The 14,986-nt window shown below is 36.9% G+C and overlaps 1 protein-coding gene and 1 non-coding gene across 2 annotated transcripts; both read right to left on the bottom strand.

Annotated features, from left to right (window-relative positions):
• Positions 1 to 1,194: 1,194 nt before the first annotated feature.
• On the bottom strand, positions 1,195 to 5,522 carry LOC132643890 (uncharacterized). The gene is made up of 5 exons (XM_060360418.1): positions 5,509 to 5,522; positions 5,348 to 5,438; positions 4,267 to 4,653; positions 2,685 to 3,845; positions 1,195 to 2,157 (listed from the first exon to the last, which is right to left on the bottom strand). Exons 1-5 carry the CDS (start codon positions 5,520 to 5,522, stop codon positions 1,195 to 1,197), a joined length of 2,616 nt encoding a protein of 871 aa, XP_060216401.1.
• Positions 5,523 to 14,315: 8,793 nt separating this feature from the next.
• Positions 14,316 to 14,388, bottom strand: TRNAE-CUC (transfer RNA glutamic acid (anticodon CUC)). Its single transcript has one exon. It is a non-coding gene; the product is annotated as a tRNA-Glu (tRNA).
• Between the last annotated feature and the right edge of the window lie 598 nt (positions 14,389 to 14,986).

Below are 14,986 nucleotides of genomic sequence, written 5' to 3'. Positions count from 1 at the left end.
ATCCCTTTGAGAAAGATATAAGGTCCTCCTTCTACTTGTTGAAGCCATTTTAGCAAGGAAATCAGCCGCCATGTTAGCCTCTCTGTAACAGTGAGAAATTTGCACAGTTGCATCTTTAAGAAAGCCATTTGTGGTGTTGATGATCTGCTTGAGCTTCAAGTTGTCTGTATCTTTGTTGAGCAACTTCTTGACTATGAGTTGGGAGTCTAGCTCAATTTGCACATTATCAAAGCCATGATTCATGCACCATCTAATGCCATGCTCAGCAGCCAATGCTTCTGCAATATTGTGACTCTCACAATCCACAGAGATAGAAAAAGCCATTATTAGATCCCCTTCCTCATTTCTTAGAATGCCACCTATACCGGCACGGTTAGGAATATCCACAAAACTACCATCAGTGTTAAGTTTAAACCATCCCATCTCTGGTTTTCTCCAACATACAGGGATGCATTTTACCACAGGGCTAAGTTTTTCAATCATGTCACAACAGTTACACCAGTTGCCTTCTACATTGATGTTGGGATATGCAACCATTATTGCAGCTTTCATGTTCCAGGTGATTTGCATTTCCATCTTGTATAAATCAAACTTCTTTTGTTCCCCAAATCTGCAAGAACTCCAAGCTTTCCATATCTCCCACAATATCATCATTGGAGCAATCTGCATAGTAAATTTGTGGACCTTGTTTTTGACTTTTCTATACCACCATTCTTCAAGTAAACCTCTTAAAGGAATATTGTGATGTTTAAAGCCCAAAGGGGCACCAATTTTGTTCCACAGATGATGAGCAACCTTTCCTTCAATAAAAGCATGCTGAGGTGTTTCATCTTGTGGTGAGATGCAACATATACAGTCTTTGAAGCCTTGTTTACCGAATTTAGCCACAACATCTTTGAAAGGTAATTTGTTGTGTAACAATCTCCAACTAAGGAAAGAGATCTTGAAGGGAACTGCATTGTGCCAGATTTTATTAATCAAAGGTGCTTTTTGTCTAAGACTTCTAATAATGGTCCAAGCAGATTTATTTGAATATCGACCATTATCAGTAGCCTTCCACACTGCATAATCCATGTCATTCACATCCCCAATACCAACAGAACTAATGAAAAGAGCAATGTGACCTGGCATGGTGTTGTAGAGCTTTTGGATATTCCACCTATTATTGTTCATAAAATCTCTCACCTTGATCCTTTATCCATTACCAACCATGAAGTCAGGACATATTTGAGCTAAAGGGCCCATTCCTGTCCAGTCATCCCACCAAAAATTACAATCTCCAGAGTTGATTTTCCAGTTAATGCACTTTTCACTTTTGTCTCTTGCCCATAGCAAATGTTTCCATGCTTGAGAGTCACCAGGAACCCATTTCTTAGCAACATGATGTTTTCTGATGCAATATTTTGCCTTTAAAAAATCAGCCCACAGTGAATTCATTGATCGAAATCTCCACCATCTCTTAACAACAAGAGTATTTGAGATATCCATCATATTCCTGATGCCAATACCAGATTCATCTTTGGGGAAACAAAGCTTATCCCAATCACACCAGTGGTACTTGTTTTTACCATTATCAGTCCCCCAAAAAAAGTTACACATATGTTTTTCAATAAGTTCCAAAGTTCTTTTTGGAGGATTAATGGCACTGAGAATATATGTAGGAAGGGCTTGGATCACACTTTTGATTAGAATCTGTCTACCCCCATAAGATAGCATGTTTCCTTGCCAACCTTGTAGCCTTTTAAAAACTTTAGTCACCATACTATCAAAGTAACTAATTTTCTTTTTTCCAATGTATATGGGGCACCCAAGGTAAGTAAAAGGGAATTCTTTGTCCATGAAACCAGTACACTTTCTTAATCTGTTGATTCTATAAGCACAAGTTTTTGGACAAGTTAGAAAACAACTTTTATTAGGATTAACCAATTGTCCAGAGACCCTCTCATACTTAACAATTTGCTTCATGACCAGTTTGACAGATTTGCTGTTCCCACTACTGAATATGACAATGTCATCAACATAAGCAAGGTGAGTAATTTGGGGTCCATTTATGTTCATGGTGAAGGGGATGAAATTAGGATTCAAAAGTAGATTATTGAGTGATCTTGACAAAACTTCAGCAGCTAGCACAAACAGTGAAGGGGAAATAGGGTCTCCCTGTTTTAATCCATGAGAAGAAGTAAAGAAACCATGTCTAGAACCATTTACTATAATGGAATACCACACATTAGAAATACTCCTCCAGATAAGATCAATCCATATATTATTGAAGCCAAATTTTTTTAAAACATCCTTCAAAAAAGTCCAAGACAGCCTATCATAGGCTTTAGCCATATCAAGCTTAATAACAACATTCCCCCTTTGTTATTCTTTGAAATATTGTGGACAATTTCTTGTGTCAACATCACATTATCTGTGATAAGTCTACCAGAAATGAAACCACTTTGATTCTCAGAAATAAGAGCAGGAAGTAAGGGATTTAATCTATTGGCTAAAATTTTGGAAATGATTTTGTTGGAGAAGTTGCTCAAACTTATAGGCCTGAGATCAGAAAAGCTATTTGGCGAGTCTATCTTAGGGATCAGAGCCAAACAAGTATGAGTATAAAATTTGGTGAGGTTCTTTCCCAAGAAAAATTCATTGACAAAAGCATAAATATCATCCTCTATAATGTCCCAACATACCTGAAAGAACTTGCCATTGAAACCATCAGGACCTGCTGAACTCTCACTGCTCATGCCAAAAACCGCATTTTTAATTTCCTCTTTGCAAGGTATCCTAGTTAGTCTAGCATTGTGTTCCTCAGTGATGATGTGAGGGATACAATCCAGCACACTATTGGTTCTCTGTTGATGATTAAGGTTGAATTGTTTCTTAAAATGTCTGATAGCAGCTTTAGCAATCTTTTCTTCCCCTTGTATCCATCTGCCCTTGTGATTTTTGATCCTCTGAATCTGAAGCCTTCTTGTTTTGTTCCTTAGCACACTGTGGAAGTACTTGGTGTTTTTATCACCATCTTTGAACCATGTGAGCCGAGTTTTCTGTTTTAAGAGATTATCCTGCAGGTTCAACCACCTTATGTACTCAGCATATCCTTTATTTAGCTTCTCCCTACTATGATCAGTATTTTGCAAGATGTCACAGTTTTCCAGAAGTTCCATTTTAGCCTCCCAAGTGCTAACATTTTCATGAATGTCCCCGATACTATTTCTTGACCAGCAGCTGAGTTGTCTGCTCAGAATCTTGAGTTTACACTGTAGTCTCCACATAGCATTGCCCCTAACTATAATATTCCAGGACTCCTTGACAACTTCCATGAAATCATCTTGACCGGCCCAACAGTTCAGGAACTTAAAGTACTTGATATTGTTGTGTTGGTCACTGTTGCATTTAAAAACCAAAGGTCTGTGATCAGAACCTGTCCTGGGAAGATGTTCCACCATATTGTTTTGGAACTTGATAGCCCATTCATCATTGATTAGAAATCTATCCAACCTTTTCCACACTCGTTTGCTTGGCCTCCAATTATTGCACCAGGTATACCTTGGACCTGCAAATCCCACATCACTTAGACCACAAGATTCCATGCAGTTTATGAACTCAATACTCTTGTAAGTTCTGTGTGGATTTCCTCCCAACTTCTCATCTTGATCCATGATAACATTGAAGTCACCTCCCATACACCATGGACCATTTATATTGTTAGTCATGTTAGTGATGCTCTCCCAAAGACCAATCCTTTCCAAAGCAGTGCACTTAGCATAAACAGAAGTAATGTATGTTCCAGTGTCACCTGGATTCTCTTTAAAGTTGATGGTAATTTGCTGGTCATTATTCTCCACAACCTGAAAATTGTCACAATGTTTCCAAAAACACCAAATTTGGCCATTGGTGTTAGTAACACAGTGATGGAAGCCCAAAAATCTTTTGTACCCCTCAATTTTGCTTTTGTGAGAAAAAGGTTCGGAAATTGCCACAAAAGTAGCTTTGTTGATTCTAATATGCAGTTTCAATCTATGAATTGCCTTTCTACTCCTTACTCCCCTAATATTCCAAAATATTGTACTAATCATGAATAATTTTAGGGGGGGGAGCACTTTGTCTGTGGGACTCTCTATTTTTTTTCTTATTTCCAGTTTTGGACTTCTTTCTATTTGTCTTACTTCTGTTTCTACTTCTTCCCCTAGAATCAGTGGAAAGAAACTTTCCTTGACTCTGATTTGTATCATTTATGTCCTTGGTAGTAGTTCTTGATTCCTCTGAGACAGTTTGAAGTCTACCTGATCTGGAGTGACTTCTTTTCATTGTGGACTGGTTGGGAACATTGTTGTCAATACTATGCTTGTTGTGATTTCCTTTTCCATTGTTTTTCTTGCTTCCTTTAAAACTTCCCGGAGTACTTTGTTGACTACTGATACTGTTGTTGTTATCGCTTTTGCCTTCAACCACATCTTTCATCTCAAGTTCATAATTAGGATCAACTAATGGGAGGCTTGATGTAGAGTTTTCATCAATTGGAGATAAAATTTCTCCTTCTTCAATATCTTGATCCTTTTGTTTCTTCCTGTTGATAAAATCTTTTAGTGTTTCATGTTCAGACTGACTGTCTTCAGTGTTACTAACATGTGTTTGATCTGACTGACTGTCTTCAGACTGACTGTCTTAAGCTATACATCTTGAAGCCGAAGTGTTTGTATTTGTTCGAAATCTTGGGGGATAGGATAGTAGGCAACATTTTAATATAGATGAAAGCCTATTTCGGAAGTGTTTCATAAACTTGTTGAGTAGTGTTACAAAATTATACACTACAGTTTGACTTTTCCTGGGGTCAGACTTAATGAATGAACCTTGGCGTGCTGGAACTACATCTCTATGTATTTATGCCTTATCCTCTATTTACTGTTTGTACATTATCTGTTTCTTTTCTATGATCTAGTCACATATGCATTGCAAGGCTAAATGGAAGGAGTCCGTATGTTGTTGGTTCAGAAAAGTAGATTATTTCGTTGTCTACTTGGGCTAGGATCTGGATTTAAACAGTAGTTTATCTGAAACTGAATCTTCTGAAAAAAAATATGAAAGCTACATTTTGAAGTGGAAGTGTTTATATTCCCTCTAAATCTCCGGGGATATGATAGTAGGCAAAATTTGTACTATATAGATGAAAGCCTATTCCGGAAGTACTTCATAAAATTGTAGGCAAGATTTGTACTATTTAGATGAACGCCTATTTCGGAAGTACTTCATCAAATTGTTGAGTAACGTTACTTGAGGTTTGACTTTTCCTGTGGCAGACTTAATTTCTATGTATTTATGCTTTTTTCTCTATTCACTGTTTGTACATTACCTGTTTCTTCTCTATGATCTGGATTCTTAGCAAAATTTCTTTCACAGAATTGCTGTCACAGTTAATATCAGAAGATCCAGTCTTGTTCTTTCTGCAACAAGGAAAAGGCAAAACCCCATTTAATAGGGTCAGGGTGTAAGCAAGTCAAGGTTGAGACTGACTTTGTAAAGTTCATTTATGTCTTCCTAGGATCTGGCGATGCTGCTTTAGCACAATTTTATTGGTAGATGTCCATTTCATTATACTGTCAATTGATATCTTATGTCATGGCAGTGTGGTGGTTCGCATATCCTTGGCTGCAAATTATACCTAAATGTCTTTCTTAGAACTCACTTGTTTTTGCTCAGTAAATGCTAAGCGAGTGTCAAAACAAGGCGATAACCAATAGAGTCTAGCCAATTAGGCCTTATGCTTGGATTTTATACTTTCGGATAGCAGTTCTTGAATACATACAATAGCCTTAATGGGGCATTCCCTACTTTCTGTGGTTTGCCACATGTTCGCTTGATTATAACTTGCTTCACTGCTATGGATGTTGTGTATGCGCTTAAGAGGCAAGGAAGGACTCTGTATGGATTTGGAGGTTAGGGTGTATGGTGGGTTGCGGTTAGTTATTGTAGATTTCGTGTTTTAGTTTGTGTTGTATTAGGGTTATGTTTTAAGTTAGTTATTTTAGTTTCTGCTGTCAAGCTCTGGATGTTATAATGGCGTCCTTGTTACACAATCAATGGAAAGAGATCACTTCCTAGAAATTGCAATTGTTCTCTTCTTGATATGCTACAGTTCTTATTTGTTTATCAAAATTGCTGGGTGCCTCATCTGGTAAAGTATGGTTTGCTCTTCAAAGCTTATGAGTTCCGTTGATGATTGTCTAAACTATTGTCTATTAATTACTATTCAGTTAGTATGTGTTGTTCTTGAAAGCATCTAAAATTCAGTTAATAACAGAACCAGCTCCTTATGGCTGGGAAGTTTTGCTTGTTCTCTTTGATTTTGTTTGAGCCAGTGGGCGTCTTTACAGCGTCAGTTTCTATGGAAATCTCCTTTCTGTTATTACAGTTCTGCTGCAGTCTGAGTTTTGATAGGAAATATGGTTAAGTTGCTGGGCTTAATGAACTTAAGATATGATTATGTATAATTATATATTGCAGTTCAACTAATTGTTTAAACTACCACTAGTCTTGCAGCTTGGGATATTCACACTGTCTTTATTGTTCAGTTACTTGCTGCTCTGCTTTGATATGTGTTCAAGGAATTTATATTTGTTACCCTTAATGCAAATTGATGTAGTTGAGTTGGAGATCGTATTCAAATGTTTTGTCGGTTAAAGTTCAATTTGATCATGTTTGAATTCATTTTACTTCTGTACAACTTCAGCTGAACTTCTGCAATGGTTGTTCAAAACATCTTTTCCTTTCATATTGACATATTAGGCTACAAAGTTCTTCTGTCTACAGTTGTAGCTATATTTGACTCGAGCTTTAATTTGGAAATTATATAGCCCTAGACTTTTACTTGGATTTGTTGTTTTTGAAATTGACCCCAAGTTTCCTTGTGAATAGCCTTCATGTTAGGGTGCTCTTTTGGGGATTTTAGACTTGAGTTATCTTGCTGGTTCTCCTAAAGATTTCTGGTGCAACTGGTCTAATAGGTACACTTGCTGGGGTTTGGCTATTTATGGTTGCTCTAATCCTGCAGCTTGACCTAGACAGTAGGCGTTTCCTGGTTTGTAAGATACAAACTCAACCCGTGACATGGAATATAGGAACTAAAGGTTTTAGTTGCTCTATCTTGGTGCTTTTTAAACTTTGCGATCACAATATGCAATTGTATATGAGTAGCTTCAAAACCACTTTGTTTCTACTTGGATAGTTGAGCTTGTAGATTTTTGAATTTTGTAATCACAGGTTGATTTAGATTCTCAAAGGTTTGCTCTTTTGTGTCATGATAGACAATTTGATGAAATGAACATAGATATCTGTAAGATTTCACGCTAGCTAATTGGAGTTTCATGTTCTATTACTGTGTAGAAATATATGTTTACAAAGTTTTAAACTGCTAAAATGGCTGTTGCAATTCATGATCATAGCCAATTTATATCATGTTTATGTATAGGACATCGAGTAACTTCCGCCCCTTTGGTATTTTCTTATCATCCTGCCAAGCTTGCTTTGTTATATGTCTATTAAATTATCCTGTTATGTGACCAAGAAACTGAAATAATGATTAAAAGTTGTTCATTGATACATGATTTACAAGCTACAATCTTAAAAAGAGGTGTTTGAGGAGAAGCCAAGAATGATACATTAAGGCATTTTTCTATTTTGAGTTTGGATGAGTAATTCCTCTTCCTGCCACTGATTCTTTTCTTAATACCTAGTCATGATGCATGTGCCTCAACAATTATTTCTGAATGCCAGTATGCCACTGACGAAACAAGTCATTGGTGGGTCAGGTCGGTATTGCATTTGCCATAAAAAATTATAATGGGAGAGTCAAAATTGCTTCAGTTTTTCGGCTCCATAGTCCAGCATCTGGAGTCTTCAGTCTCCTGTTGACTACAGAATTTTCTTCCCAAAGTTATAATCGTCACTGGTAAAGTGTTCCTCACTGGAAATCCATTAGCTGCTGAGGAAGAACACGAGGAAACTGTGTGTGTTTTTATTTCGGATAACTTTTTCTGCAACAACAACAACATACCCAGTGAAATCCCACAAACTGGGGTCTGGGGAGGGTACACAGACCTTAACCCTACCTTGGGGGGCAGGGGAAACGGTATGTGTATTTTTATTTCGGATAACTTTTTCTGCAATCTGGAAGATAATCAGATTGGTCCTTTGGAAAATCTTGAAGATGTGCGGTAGTGTATTTCAACGGAATTTCACGATATTCTATTTGCAAGTCTATTTATCTTATCTAGGAGGGGTCAGCAAAATGTAAATCTACATGTTTTACTTCGCAAATGCATCAGTAGATTTCCAAATTGACTCCTGGTTCAGCCGAATTTTCAACTCCAAATGTATCATTTGTGATGGAAACAATACAGAATTAGCACTTACTGTTGCAACTCCTCTTCATGCAAATGCAGATATTTAATTTTTGGAGATGCGGACATCAACCATCTTGTCTTATTTTTAACCTTTCGCCCCAGCACAATCATCTTGGGATAATATCGGATATCTTCAATGTGTTATTGCAGAGGCAGCAGAAGGTTCATTTAATTTGGAGAACTTCAATGAGAGTGATCTGACTCTGAAGTTTAATGCAGATGCCATTAGGAGAGTCCTTGTTGTCGTTGCAGGAGTGCTGATACAATAAAAAGGGCCTCAACATGATGCCCAACCAGACGTTAATTGTAAGAGAGATTGATGGAGCTGAGTTAACTTTGCAAAAGTCAAGAGACATCTATACAAATATGGAAAAAGCAATTGTCGGAATCACACAAGCTTATTCGATATTAAGTTTCGAGAATAGTTTTAATGTAAATCCTTGTTTTGTAGGCAATGCAGCATAACTGTCTTGAAATATTTCACAACTTATGAGCAGCACTCATCCAATTGATGTCCCAAATGTTTTCTGGATCAACTTATCAACTCAGACAAATGTGTGATTTGCTTCGCCTAAACTGAATCATCATTAAATTCACATCTTTGTCTTAGTTGATAAGTTGATGCATTAGACACGCTTAAGTCTGTTAAACATTTTAGATGTATTGTTGCTCATAAGCTATACAGTTTCTCAAGACGGTTTCCGTTGCATCGACGACTGCAAAACAAGTGATTTCCATCAACTCATTTTCGAACTTGATATTGATTAAACTTGTATGATGCCAATAGTTTGCTTTCTCCAAATTTGTATAAATATCTCCAATTTTTGAGAAGTAACTCCAGCTTCATCAAGCTTTCTTGCACTTTGAACGTAGTAATGTATTGAGTTCCTTAGTTTGTCATTTCTTTTGATGTAAGCATTTGCAAAAAATCGATCGCTTTTCTGCAGCTGGCTATTAGTGCTCACAACCACATATGAGATGTCGCTATGCTCACCGTCTCGTCAATCTAAGGTACGAGTCATCATGGCTGACCACCACTTTAAGTATTCATGAGTCCCTTATAATTTCTGACAAACCCCAAAAATAAGAATCATAGTAACAATGTATTACAAATAAATAAAGAAGCTAAAAAGAAAAATAACAAAGAATTCCTCCATTATATTAGTATAGTTTGAAAAGCTAACTACATGCTTTCAGTGGCTGGCGAACCCTTCAAAACTGACACATCTACTTTATCTTATCTTTGAATGCAATACTCAAAATGTGCAAGCAACTACTGAAAGAGTAACACAAGAAATAAAAGTGAGGTTTCCCCTGCTGGTATATAATGGAATTGAGCTTTTTTTAAAAAAAGAAGAAATATTGCTACTACAACCAGTCTCTTAAAATGAAATAATAATGGTATTAAATTACATTCAGTGTTGTATCTTTGTTTCCTTGTGCTTTCAAGTTATGTTGTCTTTGCTCAAAGTAACAGTTAAAATTCCTTTTTTTTTTTTATTCAGTCTGAAAATTGAACGTATACTTTTTGCTTCAGGGGACGATTATGCTGAGACAGAGGTGAGCGATAAAAGTTTATCCAAAACATTCTGCTGTGTACTTGACATCAAAGGTATATTGATCACGTAGGCTTACGATACTTTCTCTTGAATTTTTGGTTGATTGTTGTGTTCATGGTGATATCATTCATCAGTGAGCATGAAAAGAATACAAGTAAATAGTAATACTCAGGAGTATATCTAACATCTTAGTGTTGTTATGTTATCATGCCAAAAGAGTTCAATGTCCTACTCAGTTGACCATAAAAACTGTGATCCTTCACTTACATGGATTGATTGGGTGTTCTTACAAGTAACGGTACGAATTCAAGATCTGATAACTGAGGGTTGAGCACTAAGTTCGAACCCTACTGTGAACAAAAACTATGTCAGTGTAGAAAGTAAAGGGACGGCCATTATTTACCAAGTTTCAAACGGTGCGCTTGGGGAATTTCTTGGTTATCATGAATAAAAAAGAAATGCTCTCAGTTTTGGAGGAATTAGTATTTTTATCCCAAGAGAATCTTAGGGGGGAAATATTGATTAAAAGAAATAGAGAAGAACCTGAGTTGGATGGTCTATAATACAAACATTACTATAAATTTTATTGTTATCGGTATCAACACGAGAGAGTCAAGTTCTAAAGGATATCGTGAGGGACTTGAACTCGAACCTTCATGATTTTTGTAGTCAGATTTTTTCTTGCTATAAATCTTACCATTGTAGGTATTAACATGTAGAAGGTCAAGCTGTATAATGTATCATGAGACGTCTTGATTGTTACACCTCAAATTTTCGCATATTAAAGTCGCATCATGAGTTAGTCGACGCAAATTCAAAAAGAAATTATCTTGAAGTTAAAAAGGATTGAGCTTATTAATATAAATGGTTACAAGAGTCTATAAATAATATTAGTAAGTGGCGGAAGATTTGGAGGGTGAATGAATCAAAGAAGCATGAGTTTCGTCAAAAGTCGGCAAGTTGGGAATATGATAACTTGTACTTTTGGGTGAGATTAGGAGTTCCTCACATGCTAAGAAAATAATAATGTGAAGTTTTTAACCGTATAATGGTCGTTTGTTAAGTTTGGAAGTCAAACGAGTTGTAATACGAAAGTCGACAAAGGGTGTCGCAAGTTAAGTTTGTAAATTTCACTGAAATTTGGGTCAGATGTCTCGGAGCTTTTCTCTCAATATACTTGGAGTTACGGGGTGATCCACCTATCAAATCGAAGGTCTATGAGTCTAGTTTCCAGCGGATTTTACCGTTCATCGATATGACATCGGAGTAGAAAGAAATTTGCATTTTTGTCCACGGACGTAAACTGCCACTGGAACAGTGGACATAGTCGATGGTCAAAGTTGTCTTTGTATATATATTCACCCCTTCCACGACTTGTCTCTTATTTTCCTCTTCCTAAGACCTCCAAACCCTAGAATTCATCCTTAAATACTTCCCCATCAAACACAAGATAATCAAAGGGAAAATTATACAAGTCTAACACAAGGAACAAGGTAGTGATCTTGGAATCGGTAAATTCTCGCTAATTCAATCTTTGGAAGGAAACTTCATCAAGAAGCAATTTATAGTTTGGAGTGATTTGCATAATTCGAGGTATGTTTTGATCCCTTTCTCCTCTTCTTAAGCTTTATAAGTGTTTAAACCTAAGAAAATGGAGGGAAAATCTCATATGAATAAGTTATGGTTAAAACTTGAAGCTTCCATGGACATGGCTAAATTGTTGAGCTATTTGTGTTGGGTTTGTTGTATTGTTTGGAGTTATGATGGTATGGATTGAATCATGGTAGTAAGGAGGAGTATAAAAGTAGGTTTTTGGTAGTGTTTTACAAGAAGCTACACTACAAAAGAGCTTACAAACTCGTGCCTACGAATTGCTCGATAAAATGCCTAAATGAAGATTTTTATTGGCTATATGCTCAAAGTTGCTCTCGAATTGTTCGTATCTTGTAGGAAGTCAGTTATAAAGTGTTCAAATCTTATGGAAATGTGTATAACTCCAATCGACGAGGTATGTAGGGCTTTCTATTCTCTTTGTGGCATGACTAGATTTCAAATGACATTTCATTGAAAAATTTGTTCCGTTGCGTTCCATGATAATTGAGCTGACACATACTTCATCTATGACTTGTACAAAATTATGGTCCACATCTCCTTTTGGCTATCGATTAAAAGACTTTCCGTTCAACTTGTGTCGATTATGTCCCAAAATGGTTAAGCTTACCCTTTTCTCATGAATAGCTTGTATTGAAGTACCTTTCACATTTCGTATCCCTCTTGTTTATCGAACGAAGAATGATATTAGTTATGGTACTCTTCACATCAAAGTTGAGTTGATTGTACTTCTTTTAATTGAGTTAATCCTTATCTTCTTGTCTATTGCTCCAAGGTGACGAACCTCTCGTTGGCACACTCTTTCCGATAAAAGTTGTGTCGATTATATTTCATAAGAGTTTGCTAACTTTGGCTTCGTGAATAATTCATAACAAGATGTTTCCTTGTACTTTTACTTCTTTGGCTTAATGATCAAATAATGATAAACATAGCGACAATAATGATGGTCGGAGGATAACGACGATAGGTCACTCCGACTCTTTTCATGATATTTCTTCTGAAGTCAGTCTTTCATTGCACTTATATATATGTATTTATTTTCATTACCGAGCCGCGCTATAGTCGGCCGGGTAGGCACTTATATGTGCACCTAGACATGTTTCTTTCTTTATCGAGCCGTGTTGTAGGCGGCCGGGTAGGCACGTAGCTGTGCATTGCCATTGATCAGTTGGGCAGATATGATGTTATGATGATGAGCTCACCCCACAGAGGGATTTATTATTGTTATATGATATGATATATGCCTCCACAGTGAGGAATGATTTTACGGGTATGCATTTACATCTATATCATGATTATGGTCGCCCTCAGTGGCCTCGTTCAGAGTTTCAGGTTGTCTCTACATCTTTTCCCAAGTTATCTGTATCTCTTATGCTTATGTTACGTTTATGTTTACTGCCTTACATACTCGGTACATATTTCGTACTGACACATTTTTTGCGTTGTGATCATGCCCACAGGTACGGTAGACGGATTGTTGTACCTTTCTTAGTAGGATACCAAAGTTCAGCAGGGATGTTCGCACTCCATTCTCCGGAGTTGTTGGTCAGAGTCATTAAATAGGATGCATGCATATATATATATATACAGAGTATGGCTATGGGTACGTCGGGGCCACTGTCCCGACCAGTTGATGCATATTAGTGCTCTTCGAGGCTTACAGACTATCAGTCAGTGTACAGGTATTGTGTTTGGCCTTGCCGGCCTTCTGACTGGTTGTCTTTCTTTGTTATGGCCTTGTTGGCCCTTGTAGTACATATATGTGTTGTTGGGCCTTTTCTGCTTGCAGGTTGTTATGATATACATCTTATTATTGTTATTCAGCGGCCTCGTCAGCCTATGATTCACGTTTAGATATCACAGTTGGTTCGCTCGGCCCTTCGAGTGCCGAGTGCCGGCCACACCCCCAAGATTGGGGTGTGACATTGATGTCAAAGAAAAAAAATACGAGAGTACTATTGTTTAGTCTAGCTTTTATGCATTTTTTTTTTGCGCAGATAACCCTTCGAAGGCACTGGTCTTTAATTTTTGTCCTTCGCCTAATACCTCGAAGTTTGGGGTTCGAATCCCGGCTCAGTAAAAAAAAATAAAAAAATAGCAAGGCAGAGTTTTGTAGCAAAATTAGGCCTATTTGGATAAAAGTTAGGCCTTAAGGCAGTTATGCAAAATTCTAGCTCATTATTTTTTTGCCTTAATGCAAATTTCTACCTTAAGGTAGAGTTTTGCCTTATGCCTGAAGCCAAAACTCTGCCTTATGTCTGAAGGCAAAACTCTACCTTAAGTAGAGTTGCAGTCAAACTCTGCCTGATGAGGTAGAGTTTACAGTTAAACTCTGCCTTAAGGTAAAGTTTGAAACTCTGCCTAATAAGGAAGAGTTATTAGTCAAATGCTGCCTTGCAATTTTTTTTTTTGACTGAGCGGGTGTTACGAACTTGGAACCCAGGAATTTTATGCGAAAGGCAAAAATTAAAGATTAGCAATTTGAGGGCTGAAAAGTTAAAGACCACCCCCGAACAAGGACAATCATGCAAATGACCCCTTTTATGAGAGGGTTATTACATTAGCCTTTTTATTTGTGAAGTTTTTCGTTTAATCTTAGTTCATAAATCGGAAAGTGCATACTTCATTGAGAGCTGCTTGCTTTTACGCAAATTATAAACCATCTCTAATAGCAAAAGGACTATCAATACAGACCTCCTTATTTTTCACCGATCCAGTGAGGAAAAAAGAAAAGAAAGAAAAAATGATATTCCGTTGCCGGGACTTGAACCCGGGTCTCTCGGGTGAGAGCCGAGTATCCTAACCAACTAGACTACAACGGATGTTATTGTTCATCAAACTCAGTCATCTTTGTTATTTTCGTGCAGCTATGATTTTAGGTGAACACTCTTACTTGCTGTTGGCTCCTTTAAATTAGAGTTGATTCAGAAACTTTGATTCAGAACTACTATTATTTGATAAATACTTACCCATACTGGGTGTTTACATCAAGCTGATGTAATTTACTGTAGTTAAATAACATAATGCAGTAAATATATACATTTACTAACCATGGTTAAGTGATATTAAATATTCATACATATGGCGTGCATTCATTGATTTGGTATAAACACCCGGTATGGATAAACTTTTACCGTTTTATTTACCCTCAGGTTCTTAATGGGAACGCATGCCAGTTTCGTTTAGAACATGTTATCAGAAGATATGCACAACTCAGTTTTTTCTACTTTTGGGAAGTTGAATAGTGCTATTTTTTTTTCTTGGAATATATTTCTCTCGAAAAGAATAAATTCCATGTAGTTCATGAAAAAGTAGCTAACAAGATTTGCAGAAACGTCCTACAATAAATGGCAGAAGAATCAATCGATTAACCATAAGTCTAAACTAGTCAGGACAATGAGTTCTTAGTATTCATTCAAC

Source organism: Lycium barbarum, chromosome 6 (assembly GCF_019175385.1).
Source record: "Lycium barbarum isolate Lr01 chromosome 6, ASM1917538v2, whole genome shotgun sequence".
NCBI lineage: Eukaryota > Viridiplantae > Streptophyta > Magnoliopsida > Solanales > Solanaceae > Lycium > Lycium barbarum.
Note: the sequence above shows the minus strand (reverse complement) of the source record. Positions and strands in the feature narration are given on the sequence as shown.